At 41.3% G+C, this 27,962-nt stretch overlaps 1 protein-coding gene and 1 long non-coding RNA gene across 2 annotated transcripts; both read right to left on the bottom strand.

Moving 5' to 3' along the window:
• Positions 1–589: 589 nt before the first annotated feature.
• Positions 590–26,983, bottom strand: kcnk10a (potassium channel, subfamily K, member 10a). Its single transcript, XM_041975068.1, has 7 exons — positions 26,789–26,983; positions 19,986–20,371; positions 11,284–11,401; positions 8,198–8,358; positions 4,772–4,964; positions 3,399–3,541; positions 590–1,264 (listed from the first exon to the last, which is right to left on the bottom strand). The coding sequence occupies exons 1-7, from the start codon at positions 26,841–26,843 to the stop codon at positions 626–628; spliced, it is 1,695 nt and encodes a 564-aa protein (XP_041831002.1). The 5' UTR covers positions 26,844–26,983; the 3' UTR covers positions 590–625.
• Positions 18,794–19,707, bottom strand: LOC121633233. Its single transcript, XR_006009018.1, has 2 exons — positions 19,296–19,707; positions 18,794–19,006 (listed from the first exon to the last, which is right to left on the bottom strand). It is a non-coding gene; the product is annotated as an uncharacterized LOC121633233 (long non-coding RNA).
• Positions 26,984–27,962: the final 979 nt, after the last annotated feature.

The raw sequence follows: 27,962 nt of genomic DNA, 5'->3' as shown, positions 1-27,962 counted from the left end.
CTATGTGTCTGTTGGGGTATGAATGTGTGTTCGACTGATTGGGTGAATGTGACATGCAGTGTAAAGTGCTTTGAGTAGTCAACATGACTGGAAAGTGCTATATAAGTACAATCCCAATTACCATTATTATTATTAGCAGCTGTGTATCCACTTTGACCTGTACATGCATGCTAAGTCTAATCTGCACATATATGCACATATGCACATATATATATGCACGTATATCCATCACCACAAAAATCCAGAAAAATACACAGTTCCTCACAGACAAGCACAGGTATCTGTTAACCATTTGCTAAATTACAGTAACATCATATCTGGCTGTGAAATTAAAATGTATATAAAACTTAAAAAAATCTGGTTGATGACTGTTGATGTGCTGTATTTTGACCATCTTTTGTTATAACACAAGTGCACAAACCTGAACAGGTCACCATGGATGACCATGTGTCTCTGAGGTTCATAGGGCACAGTCAGTGTGAACATTATGGTATATAGCACAAAAGAACATGAGTTTGTTTGCTTGTGCACATAAACGAGTGAAAAACCAAAGGCACTAATGGTGGCATTTTTTTCTTTTAAGAGCAGATATAAACTGCTGACCCAACTAAATAGGCCTTTTGTGTTACGTTTTCTGACTTTTGTTCTCGTTGGTCTGCTCTGGAGTTAATCCATTCAGTCCTTTGCAAGGTTCAACAAGGAGTGAAAAATTAGACAAGCTGGTATTGCACTCCTTGTCTTCATTCTCAGCTTCTTCATCTTTTAGTTTTCCTTCATCAACTATTGATGTGCCGCAGTCAAAAGTGTGTAAACTGCTACAGAAGGCTTCACTCTGTGGCCGTTGTGCCTCATTTGGGATGTTCTTCTTCAAGTCCTTATTCCTGTTGCGCTTAGTCAGCTTGGTGACAGAGCCCAAGCGGTTAAAAATGTTATCCTCAGATGTAGTGTGGTGATCAGGGTTTCGGTTGCACTGCTCAGACCCTTGCAACCGAAGGTTATTTAACTTACTGTCAATGCTTTCCTGGGAAGACGTCTTGTAGTTGTTGGTGTCTAAGCTATTGAAGATTGCCCTGCGCTCCGGAGAAAGCATGTCCAAGGACACTGCTCGCTGGTCAAGGCCTAGCTGACGTCTCTCCATGCTCCTCATGGTAGCGGCTCGCTGCAGTTTTTCGTGAACTTCAACACTCATACGCCGACGTGTTTCCCGGAACTCTGCTCGTACATTTGCTTTCCACTCTGCTGCATGAGCCTTGATCTCCCCAACCTGAACAAAGACAATTATTAAAGCCGTCTGTATATGTGTATTTCACATTGCTGCTGCTCAGGTTTTGCTATTTTCAAAGAAACAGAGGATCACCAATAATATATACAATGACATTATCCAGTAAAAGAAGCAAACATGCCCATTTGTTACAAAGAAAAGTGTTAATAACGGAAAATAAATGGTATGGGCCCAATTTACTAAAGGTTTGCGTGTGTATAAACGTGCGAACTTGATAGCACACGCAAAATGATGTTGCAGTTGAACGGGCAAAATAATGTGTGCAATCCATTTAGCATATTAGCACTGGATGTAATATGGCCGTTTTGTGATTTACCAAACATGAATCTGTTTGGTAAATCACATTGCTCTAATTTTGCATATATATTTACCACGTCTGAAAGGCAGGTACTAACTGGGACAACTTTATGCAGAAATGGCTGCAGTTATTGTTGCAAGGAGGAGGCTAGACACCTCAAAGGGGACAAAGAGACCACATATTTTCTGATCGTGTAAATATTTTTGGAATACCAGAAGCAAAGATTATTGGAACAAGTCGCTGTGTTGCTGTGTTGAATGCCTGTTATGCAGGATGGGCTGTTGCTGCTGGGCTTTGGGTCTGGTGGCATTAAGAGCCCTTACCTCCCCTACCCCATCTTCCATCCCTCTCTTAATGGCAGTATTGGCCATCGTCAGAAATGACAGCACTGACACAGTGCACACTTAATGTGTAATAAATGGTGCCACAGAAGGAACGTTTGATCCATATGTCTTGGGCAAGCTTTAATTTGTCAAGTTTTAATTTGTCAATAAAAACTATTGTTTTGTCACATACCTTGCTCTGCGTTCAGCTCCAATAACTGGAATACCCGATGGACTGCCAGCTCAAGAAAATGTGCCTTCTGTTTGTGAGTTGCTCAACCAGTTGAGCTAATTGTGCATTCCAGTTGTCCTCAGACCTCAGAAGTCCGAGGAATTTATGCCAGGAATGACGACGTGATCTTGTTTTTCCGAACAGCAAACACGTAAGTTTCAGAGGACACAGAGCTTCCAGATTTAACCCTCTGGTGCATGAATTATTACAAAACAGTACCACATATTTTTCAAATAAAATATTGTACTTCTACAGACATGCACATTGATGCTTTACTGTTTTTTAATCTTATTTTAACTTTTACACAGTGTGTTGATTTTTCTTTTTGATCTATGAAAATATTTATAAAATAATATCCTATAATATTAATATAATATAAATTTTCTATAAAAACACCTGGATCATTTTCCTGTTTATCACTGAGGCAAACTTGGTAATTACAATGTATGTATATAAACTATATTAAATATAGTTATTCTTTATACGTGGCAGAGTATCGGTGACTCACTTAAGTCCAATGAAGTTGCTAATGTACGATCCACACCCATGCATACATTTAAAAACAGCCTCTAAATGTGTGTCCTCTGTAGTGGACACTGTGCATCAAAGGGTTAAATACAGCAGCGGTCTGTACCACTTGTAGTCAATTGTTGTCTGTATTAAGATTTTATATATTTTGTGTCTGTTATGTTTCTAGTGTAAACAGAAGTTAGTTATTATCCATCATTTTGTTGTTACAGTGGGTTTGTTCGCAAAATCGCATCAATATGTGTGTTTTTTAATCATTATCACCAAATCTGTCTGCTGTTTTCATGGTGCACATATTTTACAATTCCCAGATACACACAGCATTGTAGATGCTCACAAAATGGCTGTTTGGAGCCGCTGGAACGCCAACTACCTGGTAATGGCATCACCAACTCTCGACCATCTAGAATTCCAAGACAACTGGAATGCACTAAAAACACCAGCCTGTGGAGGAAGAATTTTGAGGACGTCCAAGTGGAACAAGACTTTGAATATGCTGCAGGGATTTTATGTCCCTCTTAGCAAGGAAACACTTCCGAATCCACCAGGGAAAACTTGAGAGTGTCTTTGGATGAAGGATGTCTGGGCTTGCACCCGTAGCTTGATCATAGCTAAGCAGAAGTAAAAAGATGGATGGATTCTTTCTTTTGAATGGCTACAGTCTCCCTGTTCAGGTTAGAAAAGGTTCGTAAACAATAACATAAATAGCTTTAAGGACTTTGTGTAGGAGCATACCTCTTCTTTTGTTTTTTTGGACAACACCCTCAGCCAGTCACTGATCATATTCAGCACTGCAGCAAAGTAGGCCAGGCCACCCAGGATCCAGAACCACACAAGTGGTCTGTACCACTTGCGGTACTCGATTCTCCGATCTCCTCCTAATGAGAAAGCATTAGATGTGTTAATAAAGCAACTTACTGAGATCATGTGACCTTATTTAACTATGGATGTGACGTCTGAAAGTACCTGGTAGGGCTGGGCGGATCGACCCAAATATCAATATTATCAATACCAAGGCTAGTAACGATATCGATCAATACCAGCGTGATGAGATCAATATTTTTCTTACAGAGTGCTTTGTGGGCAAAAACCAGAGAATGTGAAAGAAAGCCAGCCAATAGTAGGTTTTCACTTTTGTTTAGCTAATTTGCATGTTTGACTTTTTTTTCAAACAATTGTGATAAAAGTAAATAAGTTATTTTATTATCTTGATGCTATTTTATATTGTTTACAAATAAAAAAATTTAAATTAAAATGTTTCAGTTTTGCCTTTCAGTTTGTTAATTAAAGATGTTTTCTTTGAGAATAATCTTTATTCTGTTTGATTATGATAATAATAATTATCAATAATTAAAGGCAAAATCATTAAATGATTGTGAAATGTCAAGCAAAAAGTATCGGCATCTGTATTGGCAATATGTGTGCTGGATTTACTTGATATTGGATCAATACCAAAATTAGCATTATGCCCAGCCCTAGTGCCTGGTGGCAGTAGAGATTTTTTAGAGGCTTCAAAGAATAGGAGGTGAATATAGACATGCACACACCACTTGTTTAAATCCATCATATACTATTTTTCCCTTAACTCATCACCTCATTTTCTTTACATCCAATAAAAATCCATTCAAATTATAGGTTGCAAAGCAGGAAAAAGATCATGTTTGCATCCCTATTAATTTTAATTATTGCTGTTAATATTATACATTTAAAAATTAAATTGCCCATATAAAGAGTCTTGTTTGCTTTAAGGATAAAACATATACAAGCGTTAATTAGCACCAGTCATTGTTCAGAAACACATGTTTTTAAAAAGAATGTTTAAAAAGACATTAAAGACATTGATTTGTAAAATTTATTCGTACACTGAAGGGTCAAACGATTACTGGTCACATTATTATAGTGATGTAATGACATGCCTTTATGGTAAAACGACTTAGAACTGGCTGGCACCAGAGCTGGAACAGTTTTGATCAACAAGAGAAAAACAAAGGCAGTGTGAGAAGGGTGTGTGGATCACGATTCATCTAAAACTCCTCTTGAGTTCATGAAGACACGTGAATATCTGATGCTGTTTATTTTTCCCAGCTTTTAAAACAAGCCACACTTACCTGCCACATAGTCACCTATTCCAACTGTAGTCAGAGTAATGACAACAAAATATGTCGACTCCAGGCCCGTCCAACCCTCGATGTGTTTGAAGATCACAGCTGGGATGGTGACAAATAAGATGCAGCCAGCCAGGATGAAAAGGAGGGTGGAGGCCACACGAATTTTTGTCTGGCTGATCTGGTTGTGTTTATTCTGTGAGACACAAACACACACACATGCAAATTCTTTAAGTAGAAAAATATGTTGTCTCGTTAAACACCATGTGGTATTTGAGGAAGGTTTACTGTTTCCCTTCTACCATAAAAATATGTGTCCTGGTTCCTGTGTTGGGTTTTGGTCGGTTCTTTGGTTTGTTATATTTTCATCTTGGTTTATAGTTTGTGGTTTCAGGTTTTCTGTGTTGATCGTGGTTTAGGGTTTTGGTTTTTCATGTTTAGTTCTGTTTTGATCTTGGTTTCTAGTTCTGGTTTTTGTCTTGTTTAGCTTTCTGTTAAGATCATCGTTTGTCATGGTTCGATTATGCTGGGTTTTGGCACATTTAGTTAAGTTTTCCTGTTTTCCCTCTTGTGCTCCTGTGGTTTCTCTTTCTGGCTTGTTAGTTCATCTGGTCTAATTACTCATTCACCTCATCTGTTCCTCATTACTCCCCCTGTGTATATATACCCCATGGTTTTCAGTTTGCCCTTGTCAGATCCTTATGGTTTCATCCCTGTAATGTGTGGTTCCCTGTCCCTGAGTTTTTGGGAAAATAAACCCTTTCATCTGCAACAATTCTGCCTTCTGCCTGATTCTGCCTGGCTTGGGTCCTCACCTCCGCCAACACATAACAGAAGGATCTGAACAGATATGAAACCCAGCAGACAGAAGGTTCCGGTACATCAAGGACCTTGCAACCCACTGCAGGTACAAAAAGTGTTTTGAGGAGATGCACCAGGCCAAAAAGTCACATGAGGGCTGCAGGGCTAGATCATAGCCTCACTGAAGGCCAAACCCTGGTACCTCGGTCTACTGGGCGCAGAGGACTTAATGACAATGGTGCAACAGGGCCATGACAAGTTTCTTGGAATTCTTCAGGCAACTGGTTCCAAGACCACCCATGTCCCTGATGTCGGCATCCAGTCCCCCAGATGCCAGTCCATGTCTCCGCCACCTCCACGCCTCACGTCTCCAGAGTCTCCGCCGGTGTTCTGTCAGTTTAGCATACGCATCAGAGTAGCATACGTTACATTAATGCGCATGCGGGTTAAGGTTAAGGTTAGGGTTAGGTGCATTCGTCAGTTTGCACTATGAGTACGCTGATCTGACAATGTATGCTAAACTGACAGAACACCGGCTCCTGTTTCTGACGAGGTCTGGTCGAGACGCTCCTCCCTGGCTTCTGGCTCCTGTCTCTGAGGAGGGTCTCTTGTCGAGATGCTTCTCACCTGCTATTGATTCACAGCTCCGAGAAGATCGCTCCTCCGCTGCCGCCTGTGGTCCATGCCGTCAAGGAGATCACTCCTCCTCTGCCTCTAGCAGCTGGGCTCGCCATAATGTGGATGCTAGAAAACCCCCTAGAGATTAAGCTTCTGTCTGTGCGACCTCCCAGTCACCCTCCAGACATCATGTTAACATCTGTTTGTCTTCCAGAGATCCAGTCAGTGCGCCTCCATGAGATCCAGCTTCAGTCTGCGCGTCTTCCGAAGGTCCAGTTCTAATCTGTGCAGCCCTCTGGCCGTCCGCCAAAGAGCCGGTCTTCTCAGCCTCCGGGTCGACCTCCAGAGATCCTGCACCGGTCTTCTCGGCCTCCGGGCCGGCCTCCAGAGATCCTGCACCGGTCTTCTCGGCCTCCGGGCCGGCCTCCAGAGATCCTGCACCGGTCTTCTCGGCCTCCGGGCCGGCCTCCAGAGATCCTGCACCGGTCTTCTCGGCCTCCGGGCCGACCTCCGGAACTTTGTTGCCCAGAGTGTTTTGCTTGGTCCTTAGTCTTTGTTTTTGTTTCTATTAATCGTTGTATTTTAAACATCAATGTCCTAAAAATGTCAGAATACAGATAATTTAGAAACGTGTTTGTTCATTCATCCAGCAGCCTGTAGAAGCTTCTCCAGCAGCAGCAAGTTGCAGTAATGGTTTTCTTAATGATGTGGTTACTCCACTCTTATTGAATGTTGCTTCAGTTCATTGAGGTTTGCAGCATTAGTTTCTGCAACGTTCTGAAGGTCCCAGTCAAGCTGAGGTCTGACTTTGACTGGACCTCTGCCTCCCCCTCCAGCCTGTCAGACTCCTGCAGTCAGGTGAAGTAGCTGGAGAGACTGAACCAGAGCAATGCTGCAGGTCCAGATGGTGTCAGGCTTTGACTGGATCATATGAACACCTTGACTCTGTTGCAGATCTATTGCTGTGTTTAGCTGTCAGAAAGATGGACTCACATCTGACTCTAGAATACTTTGGTATCCAGAGGCGTTCATGGTCCACTCAGTGACTGCAAGGTGTCAGATCATCATCCCTCCACCACCGTGCTGACAGTTGCTATGAGGCGTTCATGCTGATGTGCTGTTTTTTTCTGCATTCTGACCAAAACATCCTCACTTTGATGTGGTCTGTCCAAAGGACATTGTTCCAGATGTCCTGTGGTTTGTTTAGATGCAGCTTTGCCAGCCTAAGCCATGCTACCATGTTTTAAGAGAGAAGAGGCTTCTCCTGCAACCCTTCCAAACATGCCATACTGGTTCAGTCTTTTTCTAATTGGACTGTCATGAACACTGAACATGTTAACTGAGGATTGTAACTGAGATGTGGCTTTTGTCCGGTTTCTCTGAGCATTGCACGGTCTGACGTTGGATTGAACCTGCTGGGACATCCACTGGGGATGTCAGAACTGATCTTGGTTGATGCTTTACATCACGATGAGCTGGCCACGGTGTGATCAAAGCTATTGTCCTGAGCAAAGAACACCACCACGTACATAAATACACAAAAGTCTGCCCACCGGGGTGGGATGTTCAGTCGGATTTATGAAAGACACACAAAACAGGAAAAAGGTCATTAGAAAGATAAAGTAAATTAAAAGTTTAGCTGCTGTTTAGCAGGCCGTCTGCCATAGCGCCATGTTGGGGGGAAACAAGTGAATTTATTCAGTAAAACTGAACAACTAGTGATGCTACTTTTTAAGTATTTTTTTTTAAATGTAGTAAATATATATTTATATACTCTTTCATATTGTGTGTTTTCTCATTGCAGCAATTCAAATTCCCTATGACTCAACTGATCAAAATACTTTTGTTTAGCACTGAGTTAGTCCTTACCACTACATCTACAGCTAAATGTTTTCACATTGCATCATGTGCTCAACATTTATATTAGATTGTAAAATATAACTGACCCATAATTATATCATTTACATGCAGAAGAATTTGAAATAAGAGCACATTTTCAATGTGACTCACCCGGAACATTTTCTCCACCTTTGCAATGCTTTTGACAAATATTGTACCGAGCTGGTCCCCTACACCCGCTAACAGAAATCCAAACAGTGGGATTCCAAAAATAGCATAAAGAATGCAGAAAGTCTTCCCTCCCTCAGTGCTCGGAGCAATGTTTCCATATCCTGGAGGGTGAAAAGGAGAAAGAAGGGGTTTGACAGGACTAAGTGAAGAACATAAAAGCACACGGAAGATTTAGTCACACAATTCAATAAATTAATAAAATAAATACAGTGGATATTCATTTATTTTCTCATTTCTGAAAACTGAACTGAAGTAAATTATTTTGTTGCAAATAAACAATCTGATAAAATTCTTTGTCAAATCAAAACACATTTCATTAATCCTATGTATATATACATATATATACATACATATATATATATATATATATATATATATATATGCCTCAACTGGCTCATAGTTGTTCACAGCTGTGTGTGTGTGTGTGTGTGTGTGTGTGTGTGTGTGTGTGTGTGTGTGTGTGTGTGTGTGTGTGTGTGTGTGTGTGTGTGTGTGTGTGTGATAAGATAGAGGACCTCCCCACAGAACAACCTACACTCTATAAAAGCCTTGTTAAAAGCATGGACGGGGCTTCAGACTTCTCGACCTGACCCACGTTCTGTTTGGTTAAGTACTCTGAACACAGAGACTCTGTAACTAAATTGCTTTTGATCTGTTAATAAATTGTTAAATTGATCCTTGATGTCGTCCTCCTCATTTCTGATTCTATTCTATTCTATTGTATTCTACATTCATTTAGCAGACGCTTTTATCCAAAGCGACTTACACTTGAGAGTAAGAACTACACAAGCAAGAATTCAAACAAGATGGACGTCATCATTAAGTGGTAGTCAGACTGCTGGGAGTCCAGTTGGACCAGTTGCTGTCATGTAGTGCTAGAGGCAGTGCACATTATTTATTTTTTTTTAAGTTTTTTTGTAATTTTTTGTAAGTCATTTTGTTTAAATACAAACATCACGATTTCATCAAACAGCATCATCTTGGGCATAAGTGCAGCAGCTTCTTCAGTAACTGGTTGAGCCAAAGAGCTGGACAAATCTTTCTACCTCATTCTGAGTAGAAGAGTTAAGCTAAGTGTGGAAATGCTCCTTAAACAACTGAGTCTTTAGCTTGCTTTTAAAAGTGGATAAGGACTCTGCGGATCGGACAGGAGTTTGGTAGATGGTTCCACCACCGGGGAACAACAGAGGAGAAGAGTCTAGCTACTGATGTGGCGCCACCTTGTGGTGGGAGCACTAGGCGTCTTTCACTGGCAGAGCGTAACTGTGGAGAGGGGGTGTAGCTCTGGATTAAGGAGTGGAGGTAGACCGGAGCCGTTTGGGTTATTGTTTTGTAAGCCAGAAGCAGAGCTTTGAATCTGATGCGCTGCAACTGGAAGCCAGTGGAGAGCGATTAGCAGTGGAGTGACATGAGCTCTTTTGGGCTGGTTGAAGACCAGACGTGCTGCTGCGTTCTGGATCATCTGCAGAGGTTTAACTGAGCATGCAGGCAGGCCAGCCAGTAAGGAGTTGCAGTAGTCAATGCGTGAAATGACCAGAGTCTGGACCAGGAGCTGGGCCGTGTGTTCAGTCAGGTAGGGTCTGATCCTCCTGATGTTGTAGAGAGTAAATCGGCAAGACCGGGAAACCGAGGCAACATGGTCCTTAAAGGTCAGCTGGTTGTCTACCATGACACCAAGATTCCTGGTAGAAGACGTAGGTACAAGCGTGATGGAGTCAAGCTGCACGCTTATCTGTGGCGGTAAAGAAGGATTGGCTGGAAAGACAATAAGCTCAGTCTTGGACAGATTTAGCTGAAGGTGGCGATCCTTCATCCATGCAGAGATATCAGCAAGGCATGCTGATATTCACATTGAGACAGTTGTGTCATCAGGTGGGAAAGAAAGGAAAAGCTGAGTGTCATCTGCATAGCAGTGGTAGGAGAAACCATGAGAGCTAATGACTGCACAGAGTGAGGAGGTGTATAGTGAAAAGAGAAGAGGGCCAAGCACCGAGCCCTGCGGCACCCCTGTTGTCAGCCCATGTGATCTGGACACTCGCCCTTTCCAAGATGCTTTAAAGGATCTCCCTGTGAGGTAGGACATAAACCACGAGAGAACAGATCCTGAGATGCCAAGCTCCGAGCATGTGGAGAACAGTATATGATGGTTGACTGTGTCAAAGGCAGCAGACAGGTCCAGCAGTATAAGGACTGAGGATTGACCAGCCGATCTGGCAACCGGTAGGGAATCAGTAACTGACAGGAGAGCAGTTTCAGTAGAGCGGCCTTGCCTATAGCCAGACTGATATGGATCTAACAGGTTGTTGTCTTGGAGGAACTGTGAGACCTGACTGAAGACGGCACGCTCTAGTAGTTTAGACATGAATGGAAGCAGTGAGACCGGCCGGTAGTTTCCAACCTGGGCTGGGTTGAGTGTGGGTTTCTTCTTGAACAGTGCTGAATACATAAAGTTTTATTGGAGTCAGATATTCTCTGTTAATGTTTAACCTATTCTAAATTCAAGAGCCAACCAGCTTTTTTCATCTAGTTGCCTCATGTTGCAGCATCCGTTATAAATGACGGATGCTGCAACATGTTTTATTTGCATTAAAAATTATAACACAATTAATTACATAAATTAGTTACTACATTATTTTTGACAGTCTTAATAATAACTAATAACTATTTTTTAAATACAGAAATATATTGAATAAACCACAACAGCTAAACTGTAATAGTGACAAATTACCAAACATTGATTATTCTTTCCTTTTAAACCTGAATAGCTTTCTAAGTATAGGTTTTGTAAATAATAGGCCTACACCTTGTTTGTGCAATATTGAATATAGAAAACACACACATTAACATAAAAGGGGGTTAATTACAAAGAAAAGTATTTTTTTAATCTTTAATTTAATCTTCAAATATTCATCACTTTTAATCAGTGCTTTACCAATTATGTTTAATGGAGAAACCATGCATTCCCTCCACTGAATTATGTTCATCTCTTCTACGTGAGATTATCTGTAATACAATAATCACTTTACCTATTGTTGTGATCACAGTTCCAGCAAAGAAAAACGCACTACCCAGATCCCAGTGGCTGAAGTTGTAGGAAGTGTCACCAACAGGATTCACTCCAGCATTCACAGCTTCCATGGAGCGCTGGGAAGACAAACACAAACAGATGCACAGGAAAAGCATGATCAATATACTGATCAGTATCATGTCAGGGTAGGGTGACCAGATCCCAACTCACCAAATGTGGGACACAGACTATAGAAGTGTGGGACAATGTGTGATCAAGATAAAGTCTAAAATAAGAAAAAAAAGTTCTAGATCAGCCCCTTTAACTTTACCATTACTATTAAAACATAACAAATATATTACATTTTATTGAAATTCAACTTTTTCAAATCCTCTGACATAAGCAAACAACAAAACTTTCATACAATTTAAAATACATACTTTTTAAATTCTTATGTTTTTTGTTTTTTTACATTATTTTTCTTACATTTGTATTTTTTTTCTCCTTATTTACATTTATATCCATTTATATCTATTCTTCTTTCTTATTCTCTCTTGCTCTCTTGTTTGTTGATTTGTATATGTTGTGCACACATTTATATGTTATATATATATATATATATATATATATATATATATATATATATATATGGAAGCTTTCTGAGTCTTTTGCTCCTATCTATCTATCTATCTATCTATCTATCTATCTATCTATCTATCTATCTATCTATCTATCTATCTATCTATCTATCAGTACCTCTCAAGTTACCAAACCAAACTTTGTACAATTAAACCGAATGAGCAGACAAGGCTTCAATTGTTCTTTCAACTGTTCTTTAATGTGCTTTAAAAGGTTTGGCTTGCATGTACACAACGCCAGTACAACTCCAAACACCACAACATTTAAGGGTTTGCTCTAGTAGAAAAACATACTGAACCCACATATTCAAGTACAACATGTATTGAAGCCTGCTACATGCAACACATAGGCTGACTGTCCGAACAGAACATTAACTACAGAAAGAGCTCATCTCACTTAGCCCTGATTCACTCACCACACATGCATTTGCATTATCTGTATTTACTGGACAATGCCACCCAGTAAAGGCACCACTGGGTATAAAATTAGGCACAACATAGAACAACAAATAAAACCTGAAATTGAAAATTTATAAGGAGAAAGCAGAAACTGTAATAAATAAAAATGATTATCATTTCAGCAATGCTCTTTCAGCACCAAGGAAATCTGGCTAAAAAAAATCTTCTAAGTTGTGTCAATCACAAGTCTTCCAGTTTTCTCCATCGCAGCAACAACTGCAGGCTTGGCCCACACGGGCAACACTTCCAGCACCTGGTGGGGAAACACCACAACAGCAGACGGTGTTCAGATCTAGCACTGACTCAGAGCCCACAATGTTCTAATCTATATCTTATACAATGTTTGTCTTACTTTAGGTGATCCTCTTGGCTTTATATTTTTTGCTTGAGCATGCGGCTTCCAATAAGGTCTGATTAAGCGCATAGCTGTCGAATTCCTTACAACTGTACTCAAAGCTGGTCTTGACTTGAATTTTTACTCATGATGAGCTCCACAGACCGACGGCTCCTCTGGACAGTCCATGCTGCAGTCAGGGGGGAAAACACCCTCTCCACAGAAGCGTTGGTTATGGGGATGCTGAAGAGAAAGGATGCAACAGCAGTCAGATTTGGTGTCTTTGTGCCTTTAAGCAAGATGGACCATTTCTCACATCAGGAGCTCTCCTCTCTACAATTTCCTGCTGGTGTGGCAGTCACACAGTACTCTTCATACAGTTCATCCCTGCCCACTTTCTTCCCTGCATGTAGGACCTCCACAGATCACTCAGCGGGGTGAATGTGAACTTGCTCTTCAGTGCAAAGTCTTCCAATAATAGAAGGTTTTGATACCTGTAGCTCTGTCAGCATCACTTTGTGTGGGACAGTCCTGCATTTCCATTACTTTTCCCATGTCCTGCAAATTGAGGTGTTGTCCTGCATTGTTATTAACAGGCTCCCGTTTTGTTGTCAGATTTGGCATTTATACACAATGTGTATAAAAGCCAGGGCTGTGATATCACACAGCCTGTCTGGCTGATTTAATTGGCATGAATGTCAGTCAAACTAGGAGCCGGAACTAACGCAGGTCCAGGGTGCACCACCCCAAACAAACAGTAAAAAAATAAATACATAAATAACAGAGTGAACATGGAGGACAGGGAGATAAAAAAAAAAGAGAAAATGCTGTTACAACAAAGACTGGAAAAGCGTGTACTCGTGGGTTAGACCTGTTCAGGTTTTTTCATGGTGGGGAATACGACATAAAACGGCACAGAAAATGAGAGCGCCACAAAAACATGTTGCTCAAAAGGAGGTTTCCCAGTCAATGGACCGGTTCCTGCTAAAGCCTGAACAAGATTCTAACACAGACAACAGCTGCTGAAGTAACAACTGTTTACCACACTGTGCAACACTCCTAGTCATGCAGGTCAGAAGACTGTGGCAACAAGCCAACATCAGTCATGTTTCCAGACTCTGAGAGAAAAGAAAATGTCATGTAGTCATACAAAAGCAGCATCCATTGTGACAGATGTGCTTGCACCTGTCTCTGTAGAAATCTGTTTTGGAGAATGAAATCACCAGTGGTTCAACCTCTCCCAAGCAACAAAAAGGTCCACATGCCATTTTTTTCTGTGGCTTCAGATACAACTAAACTGTTCCCACTGTCTCTGAGATAGACTACAAGTAAGTTAGAGGGAAACTGGGCACGATTTCAGCAGATGCTGCTGATAACGCTGGTCTAAACTACGGAACAAACACTTCTGTTTTCCAGAAGCTAAAGGCAGACAACAGCGACATCATTAAGGCAAATTGTATGGCTCACATAGTTCACAACTGTGCAAAGCATGCTGGAGACAAAGGTAAGTCCTGCACAAACAAATAGATTCAGTAGAAAAGTGAAGGACAAGAGAGCATGCACCTCATTTACATCCTCCATTGTTCTGTGCTGCAGTAGGCCTGCATCCTACAACTGCTGAGGGGTCATGTTTCCCTCGGTGTGGAGAGGGTGATGGTTCCAGCCCTGAGTAAATGTTACAAGGTCACTCCTGAGCCGGGGTAAAAACACAAAATGCCACCAAAAAATGATGAAGTGAGTTTAAAATATCCAGCAGTCCATCTTCCTCCAGACTGTGCAGGACAACAGATGCTGGCTGCTGCTGTCCAGACATCACGCCACAGTCGTTCAATCCTGTTTAGAAGAAGATGGTATTAATGTAAAACGAGTAGTTTGTAACCTTTAGTGTATCATTATTACCATAATTACATTATTTACCTCTTCCCAAAAATTATGACACAATTTCTAAAAAACATGAAGTCTACACACTGAAATAAAAGCTCTGGGGTATCTATTACATTACTTCATCTGTTTGATAAAAACTGTTTATGCTTTAAACATCTCTGTGAGGTGATAATTATTAAAATTCTTGGGAGCATTCTGCCCAATGTGTTCGAAAGTCTGATAACAAAGCTGGACAGTTGATTGAATAATGAGGAAATGAGTTCCAGAAGCCGGAAGCAGCAAAATGACCAGCAGCAGCTTTCTGGAAGAGCATTGGGAATTTTTTCTTTTGTATTCTGCAAATACCAGTAACAAACTAATATCTTTAGTTTTAAAAGTGCAGCTATTAAAAAAAATAATTGTATAAATTAATTTAATATCAATCCAGTGTTGATCTATTACACCAGTTTAATCTAAGAAACTCTTAATTGTGCTTACCTCTGTTTGTGAACTTTTTCCAGAGATAAAACTTCAGTCAGTTCCCCGCACAGTGAACAAGAAGCGAGCCACGTTCTCCCCTCTCACCCTAGCATATATTTAAAAAGAGCAATAATTATTCCATGTCCTGATACAGAAGTGAATTAGGAAGACATTCTGTTATCCGGGTACCTGGAGGGCAACCTATTCCTCTCTCATAAGATCAGGAAGAGTTGAGCCCATTAGAGGCCTTGTTGTTGGCAGGTTCCAGGTTCTTAATGAATAGTCTGTTGTAAACACAGAATGTTATTGACTGCTTTTCCTTCTGGTCACATTTTATAATTTCACAATTAAAAACCTTTCCAAAATCACTAAGTAAAAGTAAAAAAAAACATTAGAAATACAATACCTTTCTGGAAAAGCCATCAAAGCCTCCGAAGATTATTATGTTAAACCTGTTAAGAAAAAAAGTCATTGTGAATGTGTTTGGGACAGAATAACAGTTTATTTTAAAATGCATTTTAAAACTTACAAACCTTATGAGTTTGTGGTTGGTACCCACATGAAGGAGAGAGGGGTGCCCTGACAGAGCACTCTGCATAGCGGCCCTGGCTCTGCTCCACCGTACTCTGTTCAGACAGCTTTCTGTGCACAGGACTGGCAAACCGGTGTCAAACAAACCTTTTTATCATAAGGCATTTTTCTTGTTGAAATTTTGGTAAATTTGGGGTGCCCTCTGATTTCTAACAGATGGAATGACTTCTTGGTTCTCATCTTGAAAGAGTTTTCTCAGAACATTTACAAGCATCTGTAATCAGCTACGGCCTCCACTAAGATGAGGACACACAAAGTGGAGATAATAAATCTACATCAGGATGGCTGACTATGTGTGTGTGTGAAAAAGACATCATGGTAACAATTACTCAACACTATGAGTAGTGATAATGTGATAATAGTGATATTTAACTAACCTATAGGAATAATGTTCAGCCCCTTATGCATGCTAATTTATCGTAGGTTAACTCTATAATATCATAAAAGCAGAATATTTATTTAGTTTATAAATATTCATATCTAGTCATTGAATTTGTGATTTCCTTAGCATAGAATACTGTACATTTGTAGAGTTAGTTTTTAAATGAGTACTTTATGAGTAAATAAGTTACTGTGTTTTTCTGCCGTTGAAAAAAAAACCTCACGTGCATGTATCAAAAGAAAAGCATAGTAAAACTAATCTTACTAGAGATTGCTGGTCGAGGTGATCCATGTGTTTACTGATGAGCCCAGTTACGTACCAATTTTCTGAGCACACAGTGTTGAGTAAAACAAGCACACCCTGAAGAAGGTGGAGGACGTTTGACAGACAGCTCATTCAGTAACCCGAGAGAGAGGAAAACATCCAAGAGCAGAAGTTGTGAGAGCAGTGAATGTGTCTGAGTGTGAGGGGAAGAGACCGAGCTGGAGCAGGAGATTTGAACCTGCAACACTAAGCCTGAGAAGAGCCGAGCAGAGTTTTGAAAGGAAGACAATATATTTGAGAACAAGACGGGACTTTCTGAGTGTGAGAGCAGAGTTTTGACAGAGAGGAACATATTTGAGCATGAAAACAAGAAAACTTGCTCAAATCAAATCTTGCTCTTGATTACAGATGAATGATGGTGCACACGGACGCAGTGCCTCCCTAAAGAAAGGAAAATGCTCCCATACACCTCCTCTACTTCTTCTGGGGCTGTATAGTCAGCGGTTTCATATAGTGAGCTCAAAGATTTTCATTTTGTCTTCTCCTGACAGAATAGAAAATAAAAACGGTTATATCACTGAGCTGATATCCTGTTTGTTTTAGTTAATACAACAATTGAGAAGACAAGATTCAATGAGAGATAATGATAAAAACTATAGCTTTTTAGAAAGACTTATATTCAGATGTAGAGTAGAAAAGATGCTGGACTCCTTGTATGTTGAAATAGAAAATAATTAATAATAATTAATATTATTTTCAGTAAAAATAATCACATGATGATGGACAATGAGTAAAATCATGCAAGTTTGTAGATACATTATTTAAAGACAAAAATAAATCAGGATTAAATTAATTATTATAGACCTTTGTATCATCAGAAGTTGAAGTAACAGATATTCATTATTAAATAGTACATTAGATTTTACCAGTGGTAAAATTATAACATGAGATGGTTCCCCCTTCAGCATGTAAATACTGCGCTTGTTTGGACATAATGTGGAAGACAAATGGCTTCATGATTTACAAACCTTGTGTGACATTTTATTACTACAGCTTACTACAGCGGATCTCTCCTGGGACACAGGATGAGTCGATCAAATTTCAGATATGCCTTCAGATATTCTCCCACTGCTCTTGCAGCTCTCATCTCAGATAGCAGTTCTTTGTGTTTTTGTTTAGCAGCATCCCTGACTCTTCGTTCATGTAAATCTATCTTTATACCTGCATAACTTCACTATAATAGATTTTGGCCTTTTGGTTGGTGGCCTACCTTTGCAGTGTCCTCTTTCTGTTTCTATCTGTTTGTGATCAATTTTAATTTTTTCACTTAAGATTTCTCTGAATTTCTTTTCAGCTTTCTTCAGGTGATTCTCGGATACCATCAGTGACAATATTGTTTCTTCCAGACTGATTTTCCAGATGCTCAACTTTGTCCAACCAGCGTTTGTTATCAGCTAGAAGAACCTCCGTGTTGGCATTTCAAGGCTCCTTTTTGACCTCCTGCAATTTTCTAAACAAGTCTTTATAACGTTTATTGCTTGAGTCATTCAACATTTGTACAAAGACCTTGAAGCTGTTTTCATGTTGCGTGATGAGGTCTTTATAGTAGATTTTGCTAATCCAAAAGCACATGAAAAACTGAGAAAAATTAAATCTTCTTCACTTATCTTAGGTGGCATTTTAGTAGGTTTAAACTAAATAAGAAAACTATGGTACATAAAAGATAAGCTCAAGGTAATCTTGGCCTTCTGATAGCCAAAATGTCTGGTGGTAGCCTGACAGCCTGTAGGGAGCCTGAAATAGCTGGTAGCCTGGAGGTCTGGAAAATCCTGGTCCTGTTGGCAGACAGGAGGCTTGCTAGAGCCCTGTTTGAACCCTAGGCCTGGTGGTAACCTGGAGCCCTGGCGGAAGCCTGGGCCTAGTGATAGCAAATGATAGCTGGTAACCTGGTGGCCTGGAGAAAGCCAGGTACTGTGGATAGCCTGATACCTAGGGGGTAGCCTAGACCTGCTGGTATCCTGAGTCCTGATAGAAGCAAAAGTCTTGTGGCTGCCATGTGTCAGTCTGTTTACTAGCTGATCCTGAATTCTGGTTAGCCAGAGTGCTAGTTAGAGCCAGAGTGCTAGTTAGAGCCAGACTGCTAGTTAGAGCCAGACTGCTAGTTAGTTATCGTTAGTGTGCTAAAATAAATGTGGCCAATACATCACTGTTGACTATTTCTTTTGATAATAAACATTGAAGTCCACAAAATAAACGAAAATAAACTTTTACAAAGTAGTTTGTAAGAAAAATCCATTTAAAAAAAAGCAGCTGTTTTGTCTGACTTGCTCGTACACCAGATCCAACCGTTTTCCCATGAATTATTTTTTTTACTGTGTGTGAATCTAAATCAGCATATGATCAATGTTTAATTCGTTATTTCTACACTGAAGTTGTCCAGAGTGCAGTAAATTTGAGGAATGTCTTGTGTCCCCCCCAGTGTCTTAACACATAATAAAAAAAACATGACGCAATCAAATAACGTTCACTGAATGATTTATTAAAGTCAGGAGCAAATTCCTTAGACCTGTACACTGTGCAAAAATACATTCAAACCAAATTAGGGAATGGGACCGTTGCTGTCAGCTCGGAAGCGTCCGCCGTGGTCGATGCTGCACATGGTACTGGAGTCGGTTTGGTAGCTGCAGCTGGGGCGGAGGAGAGGAGCTCGGGTCCATGACGGAGGTGGATTCTTGAATGAAAATACACAAAAAAACTTAAGTCCATGCATTGGATCAGATGTAATAAACAACTTTTCAATCTGTAAGAAAACGTGGACATGCTGACTTTACTTTTAAATTTCAGTAGGAAATACTTCAGAATGCAAGCAGGACACGGAGCTAGTATCAGTAGCTAACTAGCTAGCTCGTTGTCTGCATACAGGAAACAATGGTGCTACTTCGAAATATCCTTATTGTTTCCAGTGAGCTTGTCACCAACGTGATATGTAACAAAGATGCTTAAATTCACTAAACACTCACCATCAGCTATCAAAACATCTAGTGGCCGAATTGCCTGGAAAGTGTCCATTTGACGAACTTCCAGTCCTTCCAGTTGGACCCACTCCAGCCTTTTCAGTCTTTGATGGTCCAGTAGTGACTAGTATTTCAGTATTTTAAAAAGTTTCTTTCTACATTGTTTAGAAGTCCGTTGGACCCCTGAGCAGCCATCAGCTTGGAGACCACCTGGTAAACCTTCTCATTTTCGGGTTGCTCCAAGCAGCTCCCTCTGGGTATGAGCATCAGCCACCAAGCAGAAAAAACCTGCACCTCTTGGGGGGGCATTGTGATGGTTTCTATGCAGCCATTTACCAGTCGAAGACTACAGACACAATAAAGCGACAAATTCCTCTTCTTTTAGTGTTTAGTGGTGATTAGTAAACAAAGATATAACTAGGTCAGTGTTGCTGGGTTTTTAAAAAAGTCCTTTGAAGCCACTCCCTCATCAATCAGTCCACCTGCATTCTGTGGACGTCACATTTTTTTAACCCAACTCTACCCGCTTGGAACGTCTATGGAGTTGGTGCCAAGTATCTACTCAGTCTGGGAAACCCCGAGTGGAAAACCCCAGAAACCTTTGAGAGTTGAGTAAGGTAGGGCAGCATATGTACTAGTGGAAAAGAGGTTTTAGAGCTGTTTATAGGTGGGGGTATGGACTTGACATGCTCCTACCTTGATAATGGCCTCCAGCTCATCCCGGGACACACACTGATGTTTCTGCAAGAAAGTTGCTTTCTCTGATGTAATGGCGATCTTCTGGTTATTTTCAAACGGCTGTTCGAGAGCCTGAAACATCAGTCCACCTGCCACCAGGTAGACCACCACCACCACAAATACAGCCAGAACAGTCTTTAGCTTCATCATAGTGAACGGGGTTGAGCCATCTGCCACCACCTCCATGCTGGCCACCATGCTGGCGGGGCGGGAGGAGACAGAGAGCCGCGGCAAAACGCAGCCCATCGGGTTCTGCATGGTGGCCACGCTGGCATGTACCAGGCTGGACTGAAGCATGCCAGGCTGGACCTTCTTTGGAGGAACTAGGTTAGTCTGAACTGCCACTGAAACAAGAGACAAAAGAAGAGATGAATTATCTGCATCCTGTTAAGTCTGCTGAAAATAAACAGGCAAAATGGCTGCTGATATTTCAGATAATTTAAAGATATCTCACAATTCCTTCTGAGCCAACAGTCAATCTTTCTAAAATTATACAAGGTCATCATTCAGCTAAAAAACTTAAGATTAAGGCTGAAACATCATTATGTCATAAACTTAAATCATGTAATCAACATTATAATCTAATAACTTGTCAATAACATGTTGTAATTATATGTAATAAATAAGTTATTACCTTACTGGTCATTTTCTAAAAATCCTTTGCAATTGAAATAACAGAAGTAGATAATGCAATAATAAATGAATACATGAACAAGTCTGGCAGACTCAGACTCAGAATCAGAATCAGAATGTCTTAATTGTCATGGTATGAAAACAAAAAAACTGAAGGTACAGTCCTTAAAGTGCATAAGTAATAATTAAAATAAAATACAATAAATTAATAAAAATTCTAGGTAAAACATAACATTCATAAAACCATTCAATAAAACCTCTTAAAACTAGAATTTAGCATATAGATGGCATTTGCATAGAAACTGTTCCTCTGTGGATCTGTTGGCTCGATAGGCAAACTGATGAGGGTCAAACCCAGGACGAAAACAGGAACTGAAGTGGGCCTGGACCAGTTTTTAAAGCACTTTACAACTATGTGCCACTGAGCAATACTCATTCGATTCACTAATGGTGTTTTTCTTAGGGAGGGGGACAATGGTGGAGTACTTCAGATGGAGAGGGACAGCAGCCTGATTAAAGGACCGGTTGAAGATGGTGGTGAAGAGCCTGCCCTGCTGATCCGTACAATCCCTCAGCACCTGTCCTGAGATGCCGTCAGGACCCGCTTGTGACACTGGATTTAATCTCCTTTTATTTTTCTTCTTTTTTCCTTCTGGTTTTACTATGGACCGATGAATGTCTTTAATAAAGTGAACTAACTAACCACTAGGCTGCCACTCCCTCGATAATAAAGTACATTATACAAGCTTTACAGGAATTACCAGCAGGACAAAGCTTTCTAGAGAGAGTTGAGCCAACAACTATGTTCTGAACTTTGTACTGACCTCATCCATCAGCTGTTCTTCCATCCATCCATCCATCCATCCATCCATCCATCCATCCATCCTTCCTTCCTTCCATCCATCCATCCAACCATCCATCCATCCATCCTTCCATCCATCCATCCGTCCATCCATCCATATGTCCGTCCGTCCGTCCATCCATCCATCCATCCATCCATCCGTCCATCCGTCTATCCATCCATCCTTCCTTCCATCCATCCATCTGTCCACCCATCCATATGTCCGTCCGTCCATCCATCCATCCATCCGTCCATCCATCCATCCATCCATATGTCCGTCCGTCCATCCGTCCGTCCATCCATCCATCCATCCATCCATCCATCCATCCATTCATCCATCCGTCCATCCATCCATATGTCCGTCCGTCCGTCCATCCATCCATCCGTCCATCCATCCATATGTCCGTCCGTCCGTCCATCCATCCATCCGTCCATCCATCCATATGTCCGTCCGTCCATCATCCGTCCGTCCGTCCATCCATCCATCCATCCATCCGTCCATCCATCCATATGTCCGTCCGTCCATCCATCCATCCATCCATCCGTCCATCCATCCATATGTCCGTCCGTCCATCATCCGTCCGTCCGTCCATCCATCCATCGATCCATCCATCCATCCATATGTCCGTCCGTCCATCCATCCGTCCATCCATCCATCCATCCATCCATCCATCCATCCATCAGTCAGGCATTCCAGGATCCATATATGTAGCACTGAGTCACAGACTTTATGGTAATCAATCCAGGCAGTGCACAGGGTTGTCTGTCTAGTGTTGCATCAACCAGCAGCTTGTGTTTGGCCTTTGTGGTCCCTTTACCAATGCCTTTCTGTGTCCCTGTTATGTATTGATCCATGTGCCCACTTAGCTTAACCCCTTATCAAGCGGGGTCATTTTGGCAAAAACGCCTGTAATATGACCTCTCCAAGTTAGAATTACTGCTGTTATTGAATCCTCTGGATTGCAAGTACAGGCTTGAGCTCTTTGTAAAGGTAACACTCTCTAGTTTCACCCACAGCAATCAGAATCACTGTAAGTATTACTGATAAAAAGTTATACACTTTAGAACACACAGAAAAAACTATTTTTTTTTGTCCTTGCCTAACCTGTACGGACAGAATGAGACTAAACTTGATGGGAAATATTGATGTTTGACCTATAGAGAGCCCTCAAAGGTAAGGAAAGTCAACATTTAAACTTTCTGCTTTTCTGTAAAAAAGGCTTTAGTGTTAGTGATGTGGTTGTTGCGTGTCAAAATGGTTTATATAATCGAAAAGACGAGACTTTGAGCTTTCATTTGATGTGGATATTGTGGGCATTCATGATGGAGGGGCTTGCACACATGGCTGCAATCTTGTTGATTAGTAGTCATGTACCGGGACTGGTACGTCTGCAGTGAGAGGTTATTGGCTGATAGTTGATGAGACTGTTTCCTTCTGGGGATCTTTCAGTTTTAGGACTAATTTGGTCAGCCATTCAGGGTGGGTCCCATCCCTGATATCATCTCCTGATTATCCTGCCAATGGGAGTACAGTTTAGCTTGGTTAATGAAAAACATTTGGTTTATTTTCTTGGCCTCTATTTCTCTTGTGTATCTCCTCAGTTGTGCAGCCAGTGCTTTGAGTCCTTGTTTGGCAGTTTCCAGAGCCTCAGGTTTGTACATCTGGCTGTACCTCTTGGGTATCCCTTTTGTGTTGTACTTTTCTGGAGTTCTGACAGTTGACTAACTTCCCTCCGAGTTGCCTTGATTTTGGCTTTTAAACTCCTCCTCTTTGGTGGCTCCTTCTTGTCCTTCATATTGCAGATATAATGGAGAAGGAGAGCTGATATACTAAATTGTATATCAGACAGATATATCAGACATGGCAGACAGATGCCCTTGCTAGATTGACAGACTTTTATTTTAGGCATGATCTTACTGTGTCTTTCAGGTCAGTTGCTCTCTCGTTCATCATTGGGGCTGGTACCAAATCTCTGGAGGGTAGTTGATGTTAACTCCCTCTTCTGACTGGTCGTCCTGGCTCACCCTTGTCATAGCAGTAGTGTGTTGCATCTATCAGTCTTTAACTGGGATAGCAGTTGCTGTTTGTGGATGTTGGAACATTGAGCTACAAGTTGCTTCAGTGTCAGTGTAGAATGTGGGTATCAAAGTGTCCATATATCCCACATTCTCTTCCATGTATCCCCGCTCAGTAGGATTACTAGAGCAGTGCCTTGTTTGCATTTTGTGCCCAGTGGCTTCTATTTTGTGTTCCAGTAGTCCAGTTCTCTCCCTAGAACCCTGGTTCCTCAGTACCTGATGCAGACCTCGTTTAACGATGTCTGAGCCAGTATCTCTCTCTTCGGCTGAATCCTGATGAGAAGGTTAGGCAGTAGCATTAAGGGTCTTGCCTAAAGACCCAACTCCGGTCTACTTCATGGCAGACAGATGCCCTGGCAACTGACCATCCATCCGCTCTACAGTATACAGGTGCTCGTCCTAAAATTAGAATATCATTAAAAAGTTGATTTATTTCAGTAATTCAATTCCAAAAGTAAAACTTGTATAATGTAGACATTCATTCCTCACAGACTGACATATTTCAAATGTTTATTTCTTTTTATTCTGATGTTTTTAACGGACAACTAATGAAAACCCCAAAAGAAGTATCTCAGAAAATTAGAACATTGTGGAAAGGTTCAATATTGAAGACACCTGGTGCCACACTCTAATCAGATAATTAACTCAAAACACCTGCAAAGGGCTTTAAATGGTCTCTTAGTCTAGTTCTGTTGGCTACACAATCATGAGGAAGGCTGCTGACCGGACAGTTGTATGTCATATATATATATATAAATATATATATATATGTATATGACATACATACAGTGGCCTCAGGATTGGGTCTCTGCTCTTTGCGGATGATGTGGTTCCGGTGGCTTCATCGGGCCGTGATTTTCAGCTCTCACTGGAGCGATTCGCAGCCGAGTGTGAAGCGGCTGGGATGAGAATCAGCACCTCCAAGTCCGAGACCATGGTCCTCAGCCGGAAAAGGGTGGAGTGCTCTCTCCGGGTCTGCGATAGGGTCCTGCCCCAAGTGGAGGAGTTTACATATCTCGGGGTCTTGTTCAGGAGTGAGGGAAGGATGGAGCGGGAGATGGACAAGCGGATCGGTGCGGCGTCTGCAGTGATGCGGGCTCTGCATCGGTCTGTCGGGGTGAAGAAGGAGCTGAGCCAAAAGACAAAGCTCTCGATTTACTGGTCGATCTATGTTCCTACCCTCACCTATGGTCACGAACTGTGGGTAATGACCGAAAGAACGAGATCTCGAATACAAGCGGCCGAAATGAGTTTCCTCCGCAGGGTGGCCGGGCTCTCCCTTAGAGATAGGGTGAGAAGCTCGGTGATCCGGGAGGGGCTCAGAGTAGAGCCGCTTCTCCTCCACATTGAGAGGAGCCAGATGAGGTGGCTCGGGCATCTGGTCAGGATGCCTCCTGGATGCCTCCCTGGTGAGGTGTTCCGGGCACGTCCCACCGGAAAGAGGCCCCGGGGCAGACCCAGGACACGCTGGACAGACTACATCTCGCGGCTTGCCTGGGAACGCCTCGGGATCCCTTCGGATGAGCTGGTGAATGTGGCCGGGGAGAGGGAAGTCTGGGTTTCCCTGCTTAGGCAGCTGCCCCCCAAATGGGTTTTAGTGGACGACTGAATCAAATAATACATATATTGTAAACTCAAGCTCTAGTAATGTCTGATAAAATGCATTTAATTGCATTTCAATTCCAACCAGAAGAAAAAGAAATAGAAAATATCATTTTCCAAAATGAACAGATCTCTTCCATCGTGCTTCTCCACGTCATGCCGTCATAACAGAGAAATGACGGATGAGTTAATTGTGTTCAAATTTTTTAACACAATTAATTCATAAATTAAAGCTCCCATATTATACATTTTTTCAACAATTTCATATGGGTTTCAGAGGTCCAGTAACATTGTTTTCAAGGTGTATTAACCCAAATTCAGCCTTGGTCCTTAATTTCAGCTTTTCCAAAAGTAGCTCTACTGGCATCGGGCTGTTTCTGTGTCTGAACCATTAAATATTCATGAGTATATATATATATATATATATATATACTCATGAATATATATATATATATATATATATGCTACTGCTATTGCTATTGCTATACTCAGCAACTGGAAAATTTTCTATTGAAATATACAGTTAGTCACCTGTATGTAACAGCTTCCATAAAACATTTCTGCCCAAACTTTAGATGACAGTTTTTGTTGTTGTTTGTTTTTTGTTTTGTTTTTGTTTGTTTCTTTAACTTTCCCTGACCCTTCTTCACAATCCTGCAAAAATCTGGAGTTCTGTTTCTAATTGAGGGGTTTTTAACTTAGCCAATTTTTTTAACGTAAAGCTGTCTTTTACAGAAATTATGGAGCTGAAACTTCTGTTTCACATTTAAGAGGTTTCGATATTTTTGGATTGTTTAGTTGAATCTTCTTGTGTTTTTATGGGTTGTCCAGATGTTTGCAGGACTAAAAAACATCATACACAATCCCTGCAGCTCCTCTTCAGCATTAGAAAAACTGAGATATACAACAACTGATCAAAAAGCAGCCGGGGCTCCACAGTTGAGGAAGCGACCAATAACCAAACATGAGGCTGATGACTGCTGCAGCATGCTCTACCTGCACTCACCTCATCTTAATCCAGTCACTGATCAGCTAAAAATGGAATGTGATCTCATTTTTTACTTTGAAATATTTAAGCTATTTTTGTAAAATACAATCGTGAAGCTTTCATTCTTGTCAGGAATTATTGTGTAGTTACTGTTTCCTCTGCCCTGCTCACGTGCACATCTAGATAACGTCTGGCTTCAGAAATCAATAGATTAGCAACACTTGAAAATGGAGGACAGATGTCATATTTGTAGACTATTATAAATAACCTGAACTTGAAGGCAAACAGGACAGGATGCTGTAGGGGTGTGTGTCCTAAGTGACACATCCAAGATTTTAAGATGAGGTCATGTTTAACCAGACTTTCCCACATGGATTTAGGTAATAAGCAGAATGAATCAATTCTCTCTGTAAACCATTTCTCATCATCATCACGCAGCCTCTGTCTGTCTGGAGGAGTTGCAGCGAGGCTGCAGAGTGAACTTCTGCATGCAGCATCATCCTCCGCCTCCTGATTCCTCCTCAAGCTGCAGGTCTCATCATCACCCTGCAGGAACTGCAGCACTGAGAGGAAGAACACAGCAGCATGACAGAATAACGAGCTGGTTGTTGCTCTAACCTGGTGGAGGGTTCATGTTCTCCGGTTTTCTCGGATTCTCCGTCGGAAATCTCATCTTGACCTCTGGTTCTGATTAAATAATCAATGTCCGTATTGTCAGAACCGCACGAGGTAAAAACGCGTCATCCGCAGCCTGTGGCTTGTTTTCTCTCTACAACGAAGGTCCTCACGAGTGCACGCACGCTGCTCGCCGCATCACCCTCTGCACCCAATAATCAACACAGCATGGCGCGTGCTCTGTTCAAACACCTCACGTTGGGATGGGACTTCGTGCGCGTGCATGTGTGTACAAGTACAAGTACTCAATGTATGGAAACCTTGTCCTGCCACACTAAAAGAAAATAAAAATAAAAATAAATAAGTAAAATATGAAATAAACCTCATGTTGCAACTCAGTTGATTTTTATTTCTTTATTTCTAAAATATATTGTTTTATCTTATTTATTTTGAATTATGGAATTTATTAATCTTGCTGGACCTGACTGGAGGGGACAGAAAAAAAGGAGAATAATTAAGCAAGGTAAAAAAAAGAAAGTAGAAAAAAGGAAGAGGGGACAAAGATCCAGTAGACAGAAGCAACGAGCTTCAATCCAACCTAACAGCAGACAACCAGCTGCTACACCTGTACAGAAACACTACAGAGAATTTCCTACAGCTTTTACCTAAGCTGACAATCATCAGGAGTTCCTAAAAAAAAAAAAAAACCAGGACAGCAACAACAAGACATATCATGACAACAACCAAAGTACCAAAGACGCAGCTAAAAAATAAATAAATTAAAAAAAATAAAAGAATTTACCCTACACACAGTAGCTCTTGTATAAATCCACTAGAAAACTCAGTGACTGTGTAGGAATCAGGAGCGAGCAGAGATGAGCAGCAATCCCGGAGCACGAACCAAGCCCCCACCCCCCCCCCGCCCGCTCCCAGTCTGACGTGGTTACTGCCCCTCAGTTTTGGGGCTCGCTGTCTTCTGGTCTGCAGGTGATGTCTCCCACAGGGCATGGTGGGAGGGTTAAGTGTGATGTGGGTGTGTGAAAGGGAGTGTTTGTGGGTACGGCATGGGAGAGGCTGTGAGTGAGGGGTTATGGGGTGGATAGATTAGGGGAGCTGGGGTGTGGGTGGAGGAGGGTGGGAGTGGGTAGAGGAGGGAGGGTGGGGTGGCCTTGGATGG

This window comes from Melanotaenia boesemani, chromosome 22, assembly GCF_017639745.1.
Source record: "Melanotaenia boesemani isolate fMelBoe1 chromosome 22, fMelBoe1.pri, whole genome shotgun sequence".
NCBI classification, from domain to species: domain Eukaryota; kingdom Metazoa; phylum Chordata; class Actinopteri; order Atheriniformes; family Melanotaeniidae; genus Melanotaenia; species Melanotaenia boesemani.
The sequence above is the reverse complement of the archived record's forward strand: the minus strand, read 5'-3'. Positions and strand labels throughout refer to the sequence as shown.

What these genes read in the sequence shown, in the direction of transcription:
- kcnk10a (XM_041975068.1), bottom strand. Translation starts at nt 26,843, where the DNA reads ATGAGATTTCCGACGGAGAATCCGAGAAAACCGGAGAACATGAACCCT. An exon ending in AGCTGGAGGCCATTATCAAG is followed by an intron (nt 11,402 to 19,985) that starts GTAGGAGCATGT and finishes TTGTCTTCCCAG; the next exon opens with CGCTCCATGGAAGCTGTGAA. An exon ending in CCAAAAAAACAAAAGAAGAG is followed by an intron (nt 1,265 to 3,398) that starts GTATGCTCCTAC and finishes GTCTTTGTTCAG; the next exon opens with GTTGGGGAGATCAAGGCTCA.